At 36.1% G+C, this 23,257-nt stretch overlaps 1 protein-coding gene across 1 annotated transcript in view; it reads left to right on the top strand.

Moving 5' to 3' along the window:
* PTPRN2 (protein tyrosine phosphatase receptor type N2) overlaps window positions 1-22,917 on the top strand; it is a gene marked incomplete at its 5' end in the record, with an annotated part of 573,168 nt that extends 550,251 nt beyond the window's left edge. The window contains 2 exons of the mRNA XM_039345638.1: window positions 12,619-12,692; window positions 21,124-22,917. Coding sequence (XP_039201572.1) covers window positions 12,619-12,692; window positions 21,124-21,195 — 146 coding nt within the window. The remainder of the gene's footprint in view (window positions 1-12,618; window positions 12,693-21,123) is intronic.
* Between the last annotated feature and the right edge of the window lie 340 nt (window positions 22,918-23,257).

The following is a 23,257-nucleotide window of genomic DNA, read 5'->3' as shown; positions in this document are numbered from 1 at the left end:
CCCAGGTGTTGATTGCCTTTATGGTATTTCCTCCATTGAGCTTGGATCTTCTTCACTCTCTTGATGTATTCACCTCTAATCTTTTTCTTGACTTCAGTGTGCTTGATGTTGTCAGCTTGAAGGATACCCAAGTATTTGTAATAATCTTCCTCATCCAGACTCTTAATGTTATTTTTGTGGGGCATCTTGATTCCTTCAGTTTTCACTATTTTTCCTTGTTTGATAGTAAGTGTGGCACATTTGTCCAAGCCAAACTCCATTGCAATATCTTGGCTATATATACGGACAGTGTTGAGCAGCGATTCTATTTCAGATGATGTTTTTCCATACAGCTTCAGATCATCCATGTAAAGAAGGTGGGATAGTCTGGCAGATATTTTTGATGTTTGATAGCCATGTCCTGAGTTATTCAGTATTGTTGACAGAGGAAACAGTGCAATAACAAGTAGTATTGGTGATAATGAATCTCATTGAAATATTCCTCTTTTGATATTAACCTCTCCCAATTTCTCACCATTGATTTGCAACTGTGTCTTCCATTGTGCCATCGATCTTTGCACAAATTTTGTGATGTTTCTACTGACTCCTGTTATTTCTAGGCACTTGATTATCCAGTCATGTGGCAGAGAGTCAAATGCCTTTTTGTAGTCAATCCATGCCACATTCAGGTTGGTCTTCCTTTTCTTGCAGTTTTCCAAGATCATTTTGTCTATTAGGAGTTGATCTTTTGTTCCTCTGCTATTGGGGCGGTTTCCTTTCTGCTCAGGTGGAAAGAGATTGTTTTCAACTAGATGCTGTTGGACTGCATCAGCTACCACACCAGTTAGTAATTTGAAAGTTGTTGGTAAGCAGGTAATTGGCCTGTAGTTGCCTGGTGTTGCCCCTTTTGCTGGATTTTTCATTATTAGGTAGGTTTTCCCAGTTGTTAGCCACTTTTCAATTTCTCCTCCTTGTAGTATATTGTTGAACTGCTTGACAATGAGTGGGTGTATAGCAGTTAGATGTTTCAACCAAAACCCATGCAGTTCATCTTCACTTGGTGCTGACCAATTTTTGATTTTCCTTGCTCTTTTTTCTATCATTTTTATTGTTATTACTAGTTCTTTCATTTTAACTTCTGTTTTATTTGCATCTACCTCTTTTAACTAAGCCGCATCCTTGTTATATTTCTTTGGGTTGTTGTTGTTGTTGTTATCCAAGATATGTAGGATGAATTGGGATACAAAATTATCTGCAATATGGAATGTAGGAATAAACCAGCTTTTTATCCAAATGATCAATAGAAAATGTTCATTAGACATTGAAAAACACTAACTCCTCGACCCTCATACTCTCTACATCATCCTATTCACTGCAGGATGAAGGTCTCTTCTGCATGTTTCCAAGCAGTATAGTTTTGAGTTTTCTTTTGCCAGTTGGGCCCGAAATACTGGCAGATATTGTCACTCCATCTTGTTTTAGGTCTTTTTTGTGGATATTTTTATCAGGTGGAATCCATTCTATGACTGCCTTAATCCATCTGCCATCAGTTCTTCTTGCTATATGACCAGCCCATTTTCATTTCAATTCTTTTATTCTTTTCATTATATTGTATACCTTTGTTTATTGTCTAATTCATGTGCAGGTCTTTTATCTTGCCCTGTAATGCTGAGCATGTATCATTCCATAGTTCTTTGCGCCATTCGTAGCTTTTTTTATCAATTGCATAGTTAGTGTGCATGTTTCGCTGGCATATGTTAGAGCAGGTAGCACACACTGGTTGAAACCTTTTCAGGGAGGTTGTTCTTGAAAATTACACTTAGCCTACCAAATGTCTACCAACCACATTTAACTCTCTGCACATAGAACATTTATTGTGATCTCAGTTTGTTTCTAGTTTTGCTTGATCTAATTCTCAGGTTGTCCACTGGATCAGGTTTATAGGTATAATCAGATGTTATAGTTCTACATTCATCTAGGATGGTAGTTGACCTCATTTTTGGTTCTAGTATTTATCACCTTGTTATACATAGTAGCTAATGTTTCCTTTCCACATGCTCATAAGCAAGCCAAAGAATTAATAGGCAAATAAAAAATGAACTAATTGTGTGCCCATGTTTTGCATATATTAAATTGAACATTCATTGTGAAAAGGGGTATTTTAGATATTTGGAACTTTTGAATTTCAAGTGGTATTGTGTTCAGTCTAAATAAAACATTGTACGGGAAGGAGGGAAGAAAAGATGGGAACTTACGTTAAACATTTGTAAAGCCCATTTGAGTCTTCAGCAATAAAAGAGTACAAAGAGAGTAATAATGAGAATGAGATTGGAAAATGTATACAGTTTCTTGCATAGAATAGTAAACAAGAAACATTTTCTAACCTCATTCTTTTACACACTTAAGAGGATTGATTTTGTTGTAAGAGCTCTGAAGAATGCCATTTATTGACTCCATTGTGCCATGTAATGTCACATTCCATTTTAAGTGTGGATTTAATGCTGTACAATGCAAGGTAAGTCATGTGAAACTGGCCAAAGAAAAGAGTGGAAGATTTTTTAGATTGGGTAGAGCTCCACTCTTCTTGACCTGCTCCCCTCTGCCATTGGGGGTGTGCACTCTAAAATCCCTGACCTGAGCTATGGGCAGTTTAAATGAAAGATCAAAGGGCAGAGCGGGCATCTCCCGTCCTGCTGAGGTAGGCCTTTCCCAGGCTGTCACACTGTGAGGCAACCAAAGGTTTTGTTCGGCCAGGAATCTAGGCCCAGTCTGTGAGGCCTAGTCCTCCTTTGTCTGGCCTGAGAAGTTTGAGGCCCAGGTTAAGGATCTAGTGTTGTTCAAATGATCAAAGACCTGAAGTCCAATCTTTCTTTCCATTTCCTTTTCTTAAAAGAATGAATTACACAAGTACCAAAGAATACCATTGTCATGGCTTTTCTGTGGTGCACAAGCTCTAGTCCTTCAATGTTAAACAACAATTAAAAAAAAGCAAGTGCACTCTGGGTTTAAGCCTAGCTGCATTGCCAGCATCTCTGAACATGTTTTACAAAAAAACAAGGGGGGAGGGGGTTAAGGATTAAGGTCTTTAGGTTTGTTTTGTTTTAAAAAGATCTTTTGAGAGAAAAAAGTTAGAATAATGTGAGTTCCTGTTCCCTTCTCAGTTTTCTTAACAGAAGATAATAGTGCATTTCAAAATCAAACTAAATAGAGAACAATTATGTTCTGTTACTAAAAATTAGGGAAGCTATCAAAATTCTTGGACTTATTAGTAATTTTTAAAAATGTTTTATGAAATAGTATTTCTTTAAAATATAATTTAAAATGTATATGTCTGCTATAAAAAAACACTGGCATTTTAAATATTTAATTTTGGTATAATTTTTCTTCAGAAAATCATTTCTTATAGTCTAGTTCCCACATGTTTAAGAGGTCATCATTTGAGGAAAGCTTTTACTTTTACCAAAAATCTTTTTGTTCAGAAAAAGTCTCATTGAATTTAATTAAATTTAATTTTAAATAGTTATAAAATTGCACTGTTAGAATTCCAGATTTTGTTAAGATTATAATTTTATAAAATTCAGTTCCATCATTTCTCTTATGCTTGACATAAATAATATATTATATATTCTAACAATAATTTTAATTATAATTCTTTTTCTAACCCAGTCACATTGGAATGTGTAGTGTTAAACATTTCTTATCCCCAAAATTTAAGCTTAATTAGGGAATCTGAATTAGTAATATTGTGATTGAAATCCTACTAATCTACATGTGAAAAAAATAGAGGCATTTTTCAAGCTTCTACTGAAAGGTGATTATAGATATATATTTTTACTTTAAAGATCAAATTTCTTTTTTATTGACAAGTACCTCCTAAGACCATACCATTTTACTATATTTTATCTGGCATATCTATATTGTTTCAGAGAAAATACAGAGTTTAAAAGGTATGAGAGATGTTACAGAGACCTAATTACAGAAAAGCATTTGAAGATTTTTTTTAACAATTGGTATTGTTGTACCCTTGCTTTCTACACTTTGAATTTTATTGAATTGCAGACTTCAAATTCTATAGCTCATTAGAAACAAGCACCATAATGGTTTTGGAGAAGTAAGATTAGCAGAAGTAGTTGAGGCCTTGCTTTCGTATTTAATAATGGTGCATGATCATGGAAATATTGAATATGTCTTCATTTTAAAAAAATTGAAATATGCCCTTTTATTTTGCATTTAAAAAATCCTATAGATTTGCAAAGGTGTGTGAATGTGAGTGAACTGACAGATTGTCAACTAAATATGAGGTAATCAGTTCCAGCACATTTTTAGTATAATGGCTGATGCAATTTTTTTTCTATCAATTTATGTAACCCTTAAACCATATTCAGATGCAAACAATGAAGTTAGATATTGATTGTAAATGGTAAGCATGTATTTAAAAGAAATATGTATGATATGTAAGATATTTTAAAATGCATTTTTAAATGAACTCTCCATGTCACATAGCTTTTCAGATTGACACATATTTCACATTAGCATGAATAGATAAAGCAGAGGAAATGTTTGAGTTATGCATTGTGGTCCAGTTTGCCTTACAAATTCAGAATTCTCAAGCATGCAAAATACAATTGAAAAGATTAGCTTTCTGGATGTCATGACATACCTGAACTTTACTTAAATATTTTATCTGTTTCTTAGCAAGATTAGACATACTGTAATTACTAGATTTAAAATGCACACACGCTTATATAAGCCTAGAAATCTCAAACATTATTATAGATAAATAAAATAGAGGGAGAAAAGTGTATCTTTTATCTCTATTTAAAATTAAATAGTTGACGCTTTGTGATCAGTTTACTATCTTTTGCCATAATTTAATGATTTTTTAAAAATATGCTAAGTATTTTACATTTAAGTATGTAGGGAATACCATAGTAGGGAGCTTGAGGAAAAATATTAGGTTAATTTCTTTAATGCTGAGGGAAGGAAGGAATTAATAGCAGAAATTTTGGAATTGTATTTAGATAAGCCTATTAATTGATGACGGGTAATATATTTAGAATCTTAAAAATGCTTTGGAATAATTATGTGCTGTCAGTAGTTTCTGAGGGCAATCACTCTGAACCAATGAAGCAGTAACCAATGGTTCACAATCCAGAGAGATGAATATGTAAAGGTTTCAGGGGGAAAATTTGCATGCAAAAAGCATTTATGGGCTGAATTACAAAAACTAGCAATAAAAATTTTGTGCTGTCAATTTTGAAGAAGCAGCTAAAGATTGGGAGAGGAAAGAGATTTTTATAGCTGCTCCATGAGATCCACATGAGCATCAAACCAATCTCAGGATAGTCATCTGATTCTTAAAGTGATACAGTATAGGTTTACAAAATAATTCCATTATTTAATTAATGAAATATAAATGGTCATTTATGACAGTAGCATAATTGTTTTAAATGTTTTTCGGAAAAAATATCTATATAATTGTAGCTTGGCTTTTATACACAGGATTCTGTGTACAATTTAGTTGGCTTTCATACACAGGATTCTTTTCCTGTATTAACTGGTTGCAAAGGAAAAAGAATAATTGGATTTTTCATAAAATAGTATGCATGTGTATTTAAATTTGACATTTGCAACTAAAATCAGCCTGAATTATCAATCTTTATTGAATTTCTAGCTTTACTGACTCTCCATTTCATGATCTTGGATGGACTTCCTTATCTCAGTGAGCAATTTTAGAGATTGTGGATTGATAAAGAGGTAGTTGCAAGAACTAACAAAGAAATGTCATTGTTTACCAAAAAGCAAATTCTTTCATCACATGAAATATATTTTAAAATTACTCATCTTCACAGTATTGAATCTTTTAAAGCACACTAGAACTGCTGGAATAAAATTTGGTTGCTTTGTAGTTTCATCACAGGGAAAGATTTCAATACCCTTTATAGACATTAGTCAGAATGATAAAAGAGGTATCAGTATCACCAAAGCTATATGCAGTATGAAATTTGAAGAAACTAATGTCATTCTTGACAACTCTCCAGGGTTAATTGCTTTCATAAAATTCCTACTACTTTGCCAGTAAAATCAGCAAATGCTAACAATATCCAGATAACCTGTGGCATTCCCTATGTCTGCAACATATGCACACCCTCATGCATCAACTGCAAAAATAACTTAAATTTTAAAATGTGTTACTTTTTTTATTCTAAATTATAGAGTTGTCCAGAATTAATAAAACCTTATTGAAGGGAGAAGCAAATCCATGCAGAATTACAAATAAGATGGAGAGAGAGAATGAGAGAGTGCAGAAATTATGCTTCCCCACAGCATAGGCTAATTGCAGTTAGGAGCAAGCCCAAAAAACATTAAGATTAGCTTGGCTTAGTAGACAGGAGTGTGCCAAAGCAGTTGAGGAAAGATGCTGAAAGCCTAGAGGTGACACTAACTGGGCTCTGCTGATGAGCCATGCCATTTAACTAAACAGCTTTAATAAGCCTTCCCATTGCAGTCCTTCTCAAATTTGCTTATATTGCAGAGCAGCAATAAAGATCAACATTAATCAAACCTGGAATTAATAAAACAGAAAATGGACATAGAAAACAAATGAATCTTTAGGACTTTCATAAATATTGGTAATGTTATGCTTCATGAACCAAAGTATTATAATGCTTTTATAATGATCTTTCCTAATTCCGAACAACCCCCTTTTTATAGCATCTTCCTTACAGTGTATGAAAATCTTTCTTTTTTCTTTTTTGCACAAAGCCAGGTATTTTCCATTGTCTTCTAAATTTCATTTTCTTATTTAAAGCAAGTGATAGGTGGGTGGATGGAATGAATTTCTACAGTGCTACAACAAGCTTTTATTACATATCTCCATACATGCAGAAAAATGTTCTTTACAACAGCAACCTGAAGAGAAATAAATTGTTGCAAAAGTATTTATGTAACAACACATTCTTCTTCCTATGCTGACGTTGTTTTTGTTGACTCACTATACTTGGCTTTTAAAGGCTGCCTGAAATATTGCTTGTCATAGGCACCTAGGGGAGAAAATAATAGTTAATGATGACAGTCGTAAATTGAGGTACTCGCCTCACCAGACCCGTTTTTATGACTTATTTTCTGGGGGGCATTAAGCAGTTCAGTCCTGTGGGCATTCTTTTGCTGGAAACAGACCAAAAACACTGTAAATCATGATCACATGACCATAGAATGCTGCAGTTGCCATAAAGGAGCGGCAGTTGCCAAGCATCCAAAATGAAGTTATTTAACTAGGAGAAGTGTGCAGCTTTCAGAATTCCGGAATTGGGTGATAAGTATTAAAATTAGAATTAGAGTTGGAAGGGTCCTTGGACGTCTTCTAGTCCAGCCTCCTGCTTAGGCAGGAAACCCTATACCATTTCAGACAAATGGTTGTCCAATCTCTTATTAAAAACTTCCAGTGTTGAAGCATTCACAACTTCTGGAGGCAAGTTGTTCCACTGATTAATTGTTCTGTCAGGCAATTACTTCTAGGTTGTTTTTCTCTTATTAGTTTCCAGCCATTGCTTCTTGCCCTGCCTTCAGGTGCTTTGGAGAATATCTTGACTCCCTCTTCTTTGTGGCAACCCCTGAGATATTGGAACACTGCTATCATGTCCCCTCTCGTCCTTCTTTTCATTAAACTAGACATACCCAATTCCAGCAACCGTTCCTTGTAAGTTCTAGCTTCCAGTCCCCTGATCATTTTTGTTGCTCTTCTCTTTCTAGAGTCTCAACATTTTTACATCGTGGTGATGAAAACTGGGTGCAGTATTCCAAGTGTGGCCTTATCAAGGCATTATAAACTGGTATTAACACATCACGTAATCTTGATTATCCCTCTGTTAATGCAGCCTAAAACTGTGTTGGCTTTTTTAAAAGCTGCAGCACACTGCTGGCATATTTAAGTGATTGTCCACTGGGACTCCAAGATCCCTCTCACAGTTACTACTATTAAGCAAGATACCACCGATACTGTACCTGTGCATTTGGTTTTTCTTGCCTAAATGTAGAACCTTACTTTTTTCACCATTGAATTTCATTTTGTTAGATAGCGCCCAGTGTTCAAGTCTGTCCAGGTCCTCCTGTATCTTAAGCCTGTCTTCTGGAGTGTTGGCTATTCTTATCAGCTTGGTGTCATCTGCAAATTTAAAGCATTTCCCATTTATTCCCTCATCCAAATCATTGATGATGATGTTGAAGAGTACTGGACCTGGAACAGAGCCTTGAATTACCCCACTGCATACTTCCCTCCATGTAGATGCAGTTCCATTGAGGACTACACATTGAGTGTGGTTGGTTAGCCAGTTACGAATCCATCTGGTGGTGATGCTATCTAACCCACAATTTTCTATCTTATCTAGTAGTAGGTTGTGGTCCACTTTATCAAATGCCTTACTGAAGTTCAAGTAAATGATATCTACAGCATTCCTCTGATCCACTAATTTTGTCACCTTGTCAAAGAATGTAATAAAATTTGTCTGGCATGATCTTTTTTGACAAATCTATGTTAGTTTTTGGTTATGACTTTGTTTGCCTCTAGGTGTTTACTGATTTGTTGCTTGATTATCTTTTCCAGAATCTTCCTAAGTATTACTGACTGATAGGTCTGTAATTTCCTGGATCTATTTTTTTTCCTTTTTTGAAGATGGGAACTACCGTGTTTCCCCAAAAGTAAAACCTATCCCGAAAATAAGCCCTGGCTTGATTTTTGGGGTGGGCCTAATATAAGCCCTACCTCAAAAATAACCCTAGTTTTGGGGTGAGGTGCAACTTAAAAATTGAGCTAGGGTGGGAGTGGGAGCTTTTCATTGCAGCCAGGCCTCCCATGGATCAACACTTGCCTCGCTGGCCTATTTCTTCTGAGACCAAAGGAGTACCTTCATTCTGCAACTGAGAATGGAGCTCCGGCCTGCCTTTCGCAGTCAGACACCCCCCCCCCCCCGAAAATAAGACCTGGTGCCTCTTTTGGAGGTTAAAGAAAGGACCGGATGTTATTTTTGGGGAAACACAGTACATCAGCTCTTTTCCAGTCTTCTAGTAGTTCTTTGTGCTCCAGGATATTTGAAAGATATAGTTCAGTGGTTCTGAGATCACGCCTACCAGTTCCTTCAGAACCTTAGGGTGTAATCCATCTGGTCCTGGTGATATGAATTCGTCTAGGGTGGACAGGTGCTCACTTACCATTTTCTTGCCTATTTTAATTTGTGTTTCTAATGTTTTTTATGGTACTGTTTCAATAGGTTGGATTGTTTCTTCCCTTTATGTAAAGGTGGATGCAAAAAATAAGCACTTCTCTTTCTCCCTGTTGTCTGTCACTTTCTTGCCACTTTCTCCCACTAATGGACCAATCATTTCTTTGACCTTTTTCTTGTTTTTTACGTGTTGAAAGAAGCTTTTTTTATTATTTTTGACTTTTGTCGCATGCCTTAGTTCATTTTGAGCCTTTGCTTTTCTCACTTCATCTTTGCAGGTTCGGGCTATTGGTGATATTTTTCCTTAGTTATGTGTCCACTTTTCATGTCCTTTCTGTCTTTCCATTTATCAGAGAGTTCTTTATGCAGCCTTGCTGGTTTCTTTTGAGAGCTGTTATTTTTCTTCTTTGTTGGTATTGTGCTAGACTGGGCTTTTATAATCTCACTTTTCAAAATTTCCCAAGCTTCTTGAATTGATACTTGATGCTCATTTTGTTTTCTTTTAGCTTACATTCTTGATAATAGGACATCAGAAATTTCATAAATATAAAAAGAGTCCTGCTGAATCAGGCAACAGGCGCATCAAATGCAGCATATTGGATCATAGAGTGACCCACTAAATGCATTAGGGAAAAATAAATGATAGATTTAGAATGATAGATGCTTGCCATTGTTGCCATTGTCCCTATAACCACTATTTGTGACTGAAGTAAACATCAGTCAAAATTAAGAGCCATTGCTATACTCTTCCATCAAATCTTTCCCATCCTCTTTTAAAATCATCCAAATTTGCTGTATTGGCAGTGAATTCCACAGTCTTAACTATGCATTGTATTAAAAAATATTCCCTTCTGTCAGTCTTGAATCTCCCTCCTGAGCAAGTTGATTGAAAAAAATAGTTGAGGCCTATCCAGCAACCTCTGGAGAGAAATATCTTTTGAGGAGATCATGTTAGTATTTTACATTTGGCTTTTTGTAAAATAAGCACATAAGTCTTTCTTCACATTCTCATCAAAGTTGTTAGATAAGGTGTTGACTTCTGCAAATTCAACTATGCATTAGTGTGTGGTTTAGAATTTTGAATCATTTGGCATGTATATTTCTGCCCTTTGTGATTGCTGTTATGGGTAGCTAGCAATATTCTTCCTCTTTGGGAAACAAAGGTGTTATATTACCCTGAAGTTCCCCCTCTCTGGAAAGTGTTTTCCCATGCTTCTATTTGCCATTCAGTCAAAATTAATCCATAAAATTATACACTGAGGTTTTTGATAGTTTCTATAAGAGTGTTAGCATTTAAAAAAAATTTTAAAATATTGTCAACCTTAATATTTTATGAACTCCGGTAAATGATAGCCCTTGACTTCATGATAATCCTGTAATTTATAACACTTATTTGGGCTTGGAAGCTAAGCAGAGTCAGGTGTGGTTAGTAATTGAATGGGGGACCCTCAGAGAAATACTAGGACTCTGGACTAAACTGAGAAGTTCAAAAAACATCTTGAAAGAAGCCAATCACCAATACATGGATGTATTATCAAATTACCAGTATTTATGTTCCAATTGAAAAAGACACATTATTTTCAATTATGCTCAATTTTAATGGTGATTTAGGCTTGTGCTAATTATCTTTATTGTTGAATTGCCAATTTATACCCGAAAAAGAATTTCTGTCTAGGAAACATTGTTTCACATGCTAATATGGATGAAAGAGTGCTTTCATTAATGCCTGTAATGTGAGAGAGGAAAATATCAGCAAACTGCAAACCAGCTTACTTATTTACTTTGGAATTAACTGACATTTTACCATGACTGGCCTGGATGGCTAATGGTTTGGAAGCAGTTCTCTGTTGCAGACTTTTTCTTCCCACTGAATTGTTTTGTCTGTGAAGGTAAACATCATGGTAGAGTTTAGGTGATTTAATTCAATTCTTAGTGATCCAGTTTCAGCAGGCGTCTATATTAGTTCTAATATACTACTACTAAGTAAGTCTTCAACTTATGGACATAAAACACCTCTGGCCACTGTAAAACACCATGCTGAACCCATCCCCACAGGCACATGATCACAGGATGGGTGCTCGGAAACTTGAGATTCTTCCCCACCCCATCTCCAGGCTACTAGCTATATTATACTGACTTTATATAGAGTTTGTTGATATGATTATTATCTCTCTTCTTACTTTCCCCATCACAGACCTAAACAATTTTCAAATACAGATTTTTTTTGTTTACTATGTGATGATTTAGTCACTTCATAATGAAAGTAATGGAATGTTTCAGACAGAATCTTTTTGAATGTCTTTTTTGCATGTTCAGATGCCATACACATGGAAATTAAATAAAAACACAATAACAAATAGACTGAACAAACAAATGATAGCCATTAGTCTTCCCAATATGGTATATGAATGCCAAAGAAAGTGAAAATCGGATATTAGTATGGATAGTGTATCAAGTATGAAAATCAAGACATCTTGCAATTTTTAAACCCTGTTTTTTATGCTAACAAATATATATTCATTTATACATATACATATACATACATACATACATACATACATATAAAATAAAATGAGCACCAGGGTAGTTAAAACTATAAAAGTTTAATTAAAAAACGCCAAGCTTTCGCCGTCACCTGCCGGCATCATCAGGGCTTAAAACGCTAGAAAGTGAGAGAGTCTCTTATAAGCAAGCTAAGGTCTGCGCCTGGCTCCTTGATCTTGTTGTCGGACCTAATTGGGTAGATTGCACTCCGGTGATCCGTTTCTTCCTGCACCCCTTATCTACATGTGTGTCATCACTTGTCTTCTTTTTCTTGGATTCCAGGGTAGGTGGAACAACCTCCCTATCTCCCTGGTTGTTCTCATCCCTTGATCCACTTTCCCCCTCAGGTTTGCGTGGTGGTTTGCATTTCCCCTTCTTCTTTTTCCCCCAATCCACATCCATGCAGCTGTTCTCTCTATGAGTGTTTTCCCTTTTTTCTCCAATGCCTATGTATATACATACATACATACATACATACATACATACATACATACATGTTTCAGACAGACCGGTCTGATTGATTACACCTTGGCATTTTAACTGCTATACTGCAGTTCTACTTTTTACAATCTCTTTTGCCTTGCAGCCCCCCCAACTAGGGATGTTAAGCAGGCTCAAGTCGCAGTTGCAAGTTAGCGGGTGGCTGGTTGAAGAGGGATGGTTGCCATCTCCAGGGCATGGCGCACATGCCCACAGAGAGGGCTCTGAGTGCAGCCTCTGGCACACGTGCCATAGGTTCACCACCACTGCTATATAATATTTTACTGGACTATAAGCCCAAAGAGAAACCAGTAGAAGATGGAGAGATGCAGCATGTATGATCATTGCTTTAAACACAGCTCAATTGATATTTCTGGTTTTTTCCCATACTTTACAGGTGCTAAAGAAATTGATATTGCTGCCACTCTGGAGCATTTGAGAGATCAAAGACCTGGAATGGTCCAGACAAAGGTAAATCACTTAGATTTTAAATACTAATACACAAATTCTATGAATTGCTATTTGGGAATAAATATCATTAAACTGTATATGGTTAAACATTTGTAGATTTTTTTTATAATGCAAATAACCTATTCTTGGTTTTGGTAAAATTCTTATTGTTGTTAATATGAAATCAAATACGTCTTTAGATTAATAAATAAAACAATACCTAAAACAACTCTACTCATCTAGACTTATTTATATCAGGTACATTCAAAAAATGTCCCTATAAGCCAGAGGGTGGACAACTATGGCCCTTTTTAACCTGTGGACTTAACTCCCAGAATTCATGAGCCAACCATGCTACTTCAGGAATTCTGGGAGTTGAAGTCCGTAGGCATAAAGGGGATATAGTTGCCCACCCCTGCCATAAGCTGGAAACAGATAATTAGCCAAGAATATTTGTTACATTTGAAGAAAGCAAGACAAAGAAATTTCGTGTTCCAATAAATTATCCATAAAATCTCCATGATAAAAATACTAAGTGATAGGAGCATCAAAATGTTTAAATCAAAATAGAATCTCATAATTTGATTATTGGAGTAATAGGAATTTTACCAGCCAGATAAAAATGATAATTAAATTGTACCAAAGACATAAACATAATACACTAAAAATACATTTTTAATTACATTTATTTTTCCTGCCTATAAAAATCATTTCTAACATTAACAATAATGGGAAATTAATACATTTTTGAGAGAAATTTGCACCAAAACTAGATTTTCATTTTTAGAGACAGAATATATTCATTATATGTGCATTTATAAATAGTTCACTAAGAACAAGTGTTAGATAGAATGTATCTGCCTCCTCAGCTTCCTTTTCACTCACTTATTTGAGAGTTACATGTAGTCCTCAACTTACAACCAGTCACTTAGCAACCATTCAAGTTACAACAGACCTTCCCAGAGCTCCTTATGACATGGTTTCCAAGTTCTGATGGTCAGGGCCCTCACTGCAATTTACATTTTTTTTTTTTTTTTTCCAGCTGGCAAAAATCACTTGTTGTGTATAATGGGCTCACCTAATAACCATGGTGTTACTGTGTTTTCCCAAAAGTAAGGCCTACCTCAAAAATAAGTCCTAGCTTGATTTTTGGGGGGGTGGGCCTAATATAAGCCCTACCCCCAAAATAAGCCCTAGTTAAAATCAAATTGGGGTGGGGGTGTAGAGTTGCCCCACGCACCCCACACCCGCTTACCTTGCAGCCAGCCTCTCCTCGCCGGCCCACTTCTACTTCTGAGGGCCTCTTCTTCAGCCAGGTCTGCATTTCTCAGTCACAGAGCTTTCCAGAAGGCCAGTGCAGCTGAGAACTGAGCTCGGTTCTGCAAGGCCTCTGCAGCTGAGAACAAGCTATGGATTGAATCAGCTGCAGAAGCCTTCCAGAAGAGCCTGACTGCAAAATGCAGGCCGGAGCAAATAGCCCGAGCCTGCAAAGATGAAGTGAAGAAAGCCAAGGCTCAAAATGAACTAAGGCTTGCGACCAAAGTCAAAAATAACATGTTCTTTCAACATGTAAAAAACAAGAAAAAAGTGAAGGAAATGATTGGTCCATTAGTGGATAGAAGTGGCAAGAAGGTGACAAGCAACAGGGAGAAAGCAGAACTATTTAACTCATTTTTTGCATCTGTCTTTACACAAAGGGAAAAAACAGACCAACCTATCAAAAATAGTGCCATAAAAAACAAAATAGAAACACAAGTTAAGATAGGCAAGAAAATGGTTAGTGAGCACCTGTCCAGCCTAGATGAGTTCAAATCACCAGGACCAGATGGATTACACCCCAGAGTTCTCAAGGAACTGGCAGATGTTATATCGGAGCCACTGAACTATATTTTTCAAAGATCCTGGAACACAGGGGAACTACCAGAGGACTGGAAAAGAGCTGATGTAGTTCCCATCCTCAAAAAAGGAAAAAAAATGGATCCAGGAAATTACAGACCTATCACCCTGACCTCAATACCTGGGAAGATCCTAGAAAAGATAATCAAACAACGAATCAATGAACACCTAGAGGCAAACAAAGTCATTACTAAAAGCCAACATGGGTTTGTCAAAAATAGATCATGCCAGACAAATCTTATTACATTCTTTGACCAAGTGACAAAATTAGTGGATCAGAGGAATGCTGTGGACATAATTTACTTGGACTTCAGTAAGGCATTTGATAAAGTAGATCACAACCTCCTACTTGATAAGATAGAAAAATGTGGGGTAGACAGAATCATCACCAGATGGATCCGTAGCTGGCTGACCAGCCGTACTCAGCGAGTGGTCCTCAATGGAACTGCATCTATATGGAGGAAAGTGTGTAGTGGGGTGCCCCAGGCTCCTTTCTGGGCCCAGTACTCTTCAACATCTTCATCAACGATTTGGATGAAGGGATAGATGGGGAACTTCATCAAATTTGCAGATGACACCAAGCTGGCAGGAATAGCCAACACTCCAGAAGACAGGCTTCAGATACAGAAGGATCTGGACAGACTTGAACACTGGGCACTAACTAACAAAATGAAATTCCATGGTGAAAAAAGCAAGGTTCTACATTTAGGCAAGAAAAACCAAATGCACAAGTACAGCATAGGTGGCACCATGCTCAATAGTAGTAACTGTGAGAGGGACCTCGGAGTCCTAGTAGACAATCACTTAAATATGAGCCAGCAGTGTGCTGCAGCTGCCAAAAAGGCCAACACAGTGCTAGGCTGCATTAACAGAGGGATAGAATCAAGATCACGTGAAGTATTAATGCCACTCTACAATGCCTTGGTAAAGCCACACTTGGAATACTGCATCCAGTTTTGGTCACCACGATGTAAAAAAGATGTTGAGACTCTAGAAAGAGTACAGAGAAGAGCAACAAAGATGATTAGGGGACTGGAGGCTAAAACATACAAGGAACGGTTGCTAGAATTGGGTATGTCTAGTTTAACGAAGAGAAGGACAAGGGGGGACATGATAGCAGTATTCCAATATCTCTGGGGCTGCCATAAAGAAGAGGGAATTAAGCTATTCTCCAAAGCACCTGAAGGCAGGACAAGGAGCAACGGGTGGAAACTAATCAAGGAGAGAAGCAACCTAGAACTAAGGAGAAACTCCCTGACAGTTAGAACAATTAACCAGTAGAACAACCTGCCTCCAGAAGCGGTGAATGTTCCAACACTGGAAGTTTTTAAGAAGAGACTGGACAGCCATTTATCCGAAATGGTGTAGGGTTTCCTGCCTAAGCAGGGGGTTGGACTAGATGACCTCCAAGGTCCCTTCCAACTTTACTACTATTACTATATTGCAGCTCCATTCCCAGCTGCAGAATGAAGCTTCTCCTTCGGCCGCAAAAGAAGTGGGCCAGCTGGGCAGTGCTAGCGGTGAGTATAAAAGACACCCTCCCCCCAAAATAAGACCTGGTGCCTCTTTTGGAGGCAAAAAAAATAGGACCCAGTCTTATTTTTGGGGCAATACAGTAGTTTAATGAACATAGCATTCACTTAACAATCACTGCAGAAGTCATCAAATTGGGCATGGTCATATGCTGACCTGCTTAGTGACTAGCATGATTACGACCATAATTCTGGGCTCAATTATGGCCATAAATTGAGGATTATCAGAACAAGTCCAGCTTCTAGATCGGGGGTCCCCAACACCTGGTTTGTGGACCAGTACCGGCTGGGGCATGCCAGCAGCCGATCTGCACAAAGCCCCATCTGTGGGATGCAGGCAACACACAAAACCAGAAAAACCTCTCTCCGTGGACCTGGTCCCTGGTGCCCAAAAGGTTGGAAATCTCTATTCTAGATTACAGATTGTTTTTAAACAAAGCAACTGATTTGACTCCCTCTTTCTTCCACAGTGAAACATGCAATGAAATGAATTATATAGTCCAAACCACCAAAACACCTAAAATAAATTAGTTTTCTCGTTTTGATTTTCACTTTCTTCAAACTTTTGGTTAATATTTAAAGTCAAATGTGTTCCGATCAGCACATACAATTCTAAACATATATTTTTTCTTCCGTGGATAAACCCCCCCCCCCCAAATGATTTTTCTTCCACTTTTTTTTCATCCTCCTTGCTCTGTTACTGCAGCAGAAAACTCACTGCTCTTTTTATTTGCTTTGTTTGCTTCCCCCCCCCCCCAGTTTCTTCTCTCCCTTACTGTCTCTGGAGTTCTGAATAGAAAATCAAAGGATTAGAATCAAGTTACTTATATATTTGTGCAGTAGTTAGAAATTGGGCAAAATTATTTATATCACATTTTTAGAGATAGTCATTTTCTCATATGGCTTACAAACAGTATAAATAATTGTACACAAAATTACAATAACAGAAACCAAGTGAGTTTTAGGATTTTCTCATAAGACAGTTAGTAATATAGTAATGGAATGAGGCAAGTACATAATCCAAGAAATGACTCTCAGAGGCTCTCTAGCCTCTTAGCGTGAGAAAGGGCAAAATTTCCCTTTTCTCGTTTCTCAAAAATATAGATATCTATTCTTCATTGGATAGTCTATCCTTCATTGTGGCTGGTATAGATAGATAATACAGATATAGAGATAGGTATACATACACACATGTATATGTATGTCGTACTGTGTATGTATGTGTGTATATGTACATATAGATATAGATGCATAGAAAGAAAAAAGGAAGAAAGAAGAAATAAAGAAGGAAAGAAAGATTTTAAAAAGCCTTCCTTCCTTCCAAAGCCAGCTATGTTGACTGGGAGCAGGTATGGTAGGTTTAGTCCAATCCTATCCCAAATATGAAGGAATATCCTTTTTTCTTTTTAGACAAATGTCCATTTCTCAATGGCATTCTGCAAATTTGTTGGCAAATAGATCTTGTTACCATCACTATATTTCCAAGAATGTCTTAGAGAATTAATGAAGTTAAGGAGAGATTACAAGCTCACTGATGAATTGCTAAACAGCTTGTCTCTCCTACTAAATTGCAGCTTTTCTCTTCCCAGCTCCAAGGCAACTGCTTGTGGTAAAATAGTTTGGTCATCTAACGATTAAAGACCTAGGCTAGAAACCAGGAGACTATGACTTCTAGTCCTTCCTTAGGCATCAAAGTCAGCTGGGTGTCTTTGGACCAGTCACACACTCTCAGCCCAACTCACCTCACAGACTTGTGGTTGTGGGGAAAATAGGAAGAATGAAAATTAGGTATGTTTGCTGTCTTGAGTTATAAAAATAATAAAAGCATAATTTAAAAAAAGCTAAAAACCAAACCAGTTAGTGATAGAGCTAGCCAGGAGCCAACTATGAAACAGAACATAAACTGTTCATATGCAAGCTCCAAGATAAACCAAAGAAGAAAAGATAGTCAACCACAATATGATCTTCAGCATGCTTCCATCATTTTAAGGAGAATATAAAGAATCGCTTTTGAACATCATGGATAGAAAACCAGACAAACTGTGCAATGAACTGAAAGAAGCTGTTAAGGATGAATATTAAAAAAATTCTGCTGAAGATCCAGATTCAGAGGAAAGCATCTCACTATTAGAACAGATAGTGAAAACTGACCATAAAAAGAAGCCATAGCCAAGAAAGAAAAATATCTTAGGAAGATAACAATTTCTGAAAGCTGTTAAAAGAGACAAGAAGCAGTATTACAGTACAACAATATCTGTAAAGTTACCTGGGTAACTTTGAGCCAGTCATTCTCTTTCAACCAAACTCACCTCACGGGATTGTTGTTGTGGGGAAAATAGGAGGAAGAAGGCATGTTGGATAACTTCACTGCCTTGAGTTATTTGTAAAAATAGTAAAGACAGAATACAAACAAGTAAACAAAAATTAATCTGTAAAGATACTGAAATTGGAAATAGACAAGAAAAAAACAAAAAAAAAAAGTCTTCAAAAGATCTCTGAACTCAGAAGGAAGTTCTATCCTTAAATTAGTATGCTAAAGCAGAGTCCCCAACCTTTTGGGCACCGGGGACCGGTTCCGTGGAGAGAGGTTTTTCCATGGACTGGAGGGGGTATGGTTTTGCATGCTGCCTCCATCCCACGGATGAGGCTCTGCTTGTTTGTGCGACCCAGTTGCTGGCATGCCGCGGCCCCGTACTGGTCCACAGACTGGGGGTTGGGAACCTCTGTGCTAAAGAACACTGATTTAAAGGTGATAAAATGAAGGTGAAAGGAGTATATTGAAATATTGCATAGTAAAGTTGTCAATATCCAAGATCTCTTAAAAATATTTTCTACTTATAGGAAGCTCTTGTACTGGAAAGGGAAGTTAATACGGAACTTTGCTCATTACTACTTGTTAAAAATGAGGGAAGAAATACCATCAATTTGTCCTATGCCGATGACACTACTCTGATAGCTGAAAATGCAAATGATCTGCAAGCTCTAGTAATGAAAGTAAAAAGGCAAAATGAAAAAGTGGATCTAAGATTAAATATTAAAAAAAACCAGGGCAGCAGATGTAGCAACTAGCCTTAGAATGAACAATAAAGTTACTAAAATGGTGGGTAGCTTCTTCCTTTTAAAATCAATTAACAGCAGTAAAGGAACTAACAATAAAGTAATACAGCACAGACTAGCCCTTGGTAGAGAAACCCTGAAGGCCTTACAAGATATATTCAGATGCCAGGATGTATCCATACCTACAAAACGAGGTTTCTGCATGCAGTAGTTTTCTCTAACAGTTTATGGAAATTAAAATTTAGACTTTGAAGAAGCAGTATAGAAAAGTGTTGATACTTTTAAACATTGGTGATGAAGAAGACTCCTGAGAATACCATACAGTAGATAGCCAAGAAAACGAATAAATGGATCAACTAAGAAAGCAACCCCAAGTTCTCACTCAGAGGATAAATGACCAGGTTCAACATTATATGCAAAGAGCTAGAAATCTGTAATGCTGTGAAAGGTAGAAGAAAACAAGAGAGGAAAACAACCAGCAACAAGATTAATGCAATTAACTGTAGCATTAGTGGGCAGACCTTAAGCATCTTGGAGAAAGATCCACCTAAAGAGAATCTGTGTATTTGCTAAAAGTTGCCAGCAATTTAATGCCACATAATCTTACCAATACCACCTTGAAAGCCAACAAACCACCATTTACTGAGTTTCTGTAGCCATCTCCTTGTATAGGACTCTGGGGGGCTATTTTCCATTGTTAAAAACATTTAATGTACACTCAATTTTCCTTTAATCCATTTTAATTTTATCATCAACAAGAAGTTACCAGCTATGAGAATTCAGCTATATGTCAGCTATCAACCAGCTCAATTGCAGTCTAAATTTAAAACTTCATTTGACAAATATTTTTATTTATGTTTACTATCTTATTTTTAAAGTAATTGTACCTATTTTGTTTTTGCATAAATAATTTCAAACATAATAGAATTTTCTGAGTAGAATAAGATTGCCAGGTTTCAGATAAATAAGTGCAATGCTGTGTGTATAAAATGAATTCTTTCATTAGGGAAGAATTTTACATTTTGGAAATAGAGGTATGACAGTAGATTTGAAGAATATGAGCAGTGTGTTTTTTCCTGTGCTATAAATCTCTACAAAATTTATACTCAAAATGTGCCTCTAACTAAAAAAAAAAAAAAGATAGTGAAGTTTCAAAAATTTAGGATTGAGGGTATAATATTTGATCATTTTTCACATGGCAGAAACAAAATGCTATACCAGAATAAACCACATTTTTGAAGGTGGCCAAGAACATGGATGGTTAACATATTGGTTAAACCACAATTTAATTCCATCTTTTTTGACTCAAGCAATAAATCCAGATACCTCATGAAACTGACTGTATAAGTTCAAATCTGGGAGTTAAACTATAAAAATCAGAGCATTGTTCCAGTCTTTTGAAATCCTTCTGAATAATTTATAATCAGAAACACATGATTAAATAAAATAGTGCCACTATTTAAGTCAAGATTACATGTATCTGTATCTCCCTGGAAAGAAACTGGGAGTCCAAGACTAAGGATTCAAGTATTAAAGTCAACAAGTATGCTTCATATTTTTAAGAATTTATGACACACACAAAGAGAGAGAGAGGGAGAGAGAGAGAGAGAGAGAGAGAGAGAGAGAGAGAGAGAGAGATCTAGGAAACAGATTTGACACCTATTTTCCATATCTTGCTGTTCAGTTATCCACTTCATACTGACAGGATTTTCATATTATTATTTATTGTTCACAGTCTTTTCACATCAGTGAACAATTTGCAGTATTAAATAGTATCTTTCAGTTAAGGCCACTTTTAATAACAATGATCAAGCAATATGGAAGATTGCTCACTAAACTAACCCTGACATTTAAAATAATAATAATAATAATAATAATCATCATCATCAAACTGCCAGGTCCTGATTGTTTTCATGAGAATTTCTAGAAACACTGCAGAATATCAACTCTGAATGTTCTGTCCACAGGAACAGTTTGAGTTTGCCCTGACAGCAGTTGCGGAAGAAGTGAACGCAATACTCAAGGCACTTCCACAGTGAGCAGCCTATGATCGGTTAATTGGAGGTTCCCAATGTGGCTGGGTGGTCTCTCTCTTTCATTATTCCTGGTCCCTGTGAATGTTATTGGAAATGTGACCTGATTGTGTGTCTGCTGTTGTAACTACATTTTGATTGGTCCTTTACATATCTCTATTGCCAGGTTAAATTCAACCAAGAATTTGTATATTATTCTTGTTAGGATAATCAGAAATAATAATACACCAAGACCTTAAGTGACAAGAGCAATCCCTCTATTTCTTTTACATAAATGAAGTCCTAAATTTCACACTTGGAAAGCACATACACATCTTGTTAATAGAAAATATACACTGTTGTAGATAAGCAGTGCATTCAGTGTATCTCCATAGCATTCTCTTACATTTTTGCAACTTTTCCAAAACTATATAAACTGGGGTGGAGGAGATTAATACTTTTAAAAAAATTGTGAGACTGCTTTTAGAAAGCAAGCCCATAATATAATCCCTCATGTTTTCACAAATATAAGTTCAATTTATATATAAAGAAACTATGCCTTTCATGCTGTGTGTTAGCGAGCTGATTTTTCTTCAACTTTCTGTAATGAATAGAAGCAAATCTTAAACTCAGTTCAGAGACTTACATGTTATAACAGCTATAGAGGAAATGTCGGTCGAGTTAGCAGGAGCCCAAGTTTCTAAAAGCACAACAAACTTTTATTGTGTGTTCCTTCCCTAATGAGAAGAAAGGAGGCAGAATAATTTAACCTCAACAGATTTTTAAAAGCCCTCTGCTGACAACTTGTTGATTTTCTTTCTATTTTTTATAACTTATCTTTTTAAACAGCCAAACACTGTACACTGTTTTAAAAATCTTAAGGAGATTCTTCTAACTACTTCTTATCTGATTGAATTGCTAGCATTGTTACTGTATTTTAAACTATAGCAAGTTCTTCGATATATTCTTGAATTTGCAGAATACTTATAAACCTGAAATTACCTGCTTTCCTTTCTGGTTTTCTATTCTTTATCATTTATATTTCTTTATTGCTTATATTTCTTGAAAGTAAATACTGCTGCCTCTGTAAAATAATTTGAAAATGCCCCATGAAACGTACTTAAAAAGGAAACATTTAAGTTTCCTCTCTGAATTGATTCTTTGCACATGGAGTAATGTTTTTAAAACATTTCCATGTGCCTAGCATGTGTTGATTCAAGAGAATGGAACTGGCTTTGGGGACATGTCTACATTTATTTGAAATGTGAAGTAAAAAAAATACACTTCAATTACTGTACAGTATGCTAGCTATTTATCTGTTTTAATGTTACTGGCATTTATTGTGAATTTCATTCCAAAGTATGTGTCTATACATTTCCAGGAAGAGCACAGCAATTTGTGAATTAAATTATACAATGCAGTTCTTGGGCACAATTCATCAATTTCACTAGGGATTACATGAATATTCACCAACCACTGTTATAGTATCTTCTCTCTTTTACCTTACAAGCTCCATTGAAACCTACAGAAGACCTGTAGTAGCAGTGATTGGAGTATTCAATCCACTATCTCAACTGTTTTATATAAGCTTAAATGCAACCTTCTAGTAATTAAAGAATTGTTTCAAAAAGCTTCAAATGTATTAACCACTATGTATTTTTCTGCACATTGTTTGTGACATATATAAAATGCTTGGTTTGCACATTTCATTTTTAGTCTTGCAAAGCAGTTAAAGTGGATTCCTTTATACTCTTTGTGTATTTATTTCCTGTACACTCAATCACACGGTAGTATGATAATATCAACATTTTACAAGTAGCCTAGTAATAAGTACAAGAAAAACAAAAAAATGGTATTTTCATTTGACAATTTATTCTTAACAAATAAAGAATAGGAATTGGGGAAGACAAAAATCAATTACATTGATATCTGTCAAAATATATATTAGGTTTATGGGAATTAAATAATATATGATGGATTCCTCGCAGATTAACATCTACATCAAAATGAATATAAACATTCTGTAGACACAAGTATCACATACTATTCTTCATTATTAGATACAGTATTCTTGGGAATATTGTGTTAC

The sequence above is a fragment of the Crotalus tigris genome, unplaced genomic scaffold (assembly GCF_016545835.1).
Source record: "Crotalus tigris isolate CLP2741 ecotype Arizona unplaced genomic scaffold, ASM1654583v1 scf7180000017969.2108049, whole genome shotgun sequence".
NCBI classification, from domain to species: domain Eukaryota; kingdom Metazoa; phylum Chordata; class Lepidosauria; order Squamata; family Viperidae; genus Crotalus; species Crotalus tigris.
The sequence above is the reverse complement of the archived record's forward strand: the minus strand, read 5'-3'. Positions and strand labels throughout refer to the sequence as shown.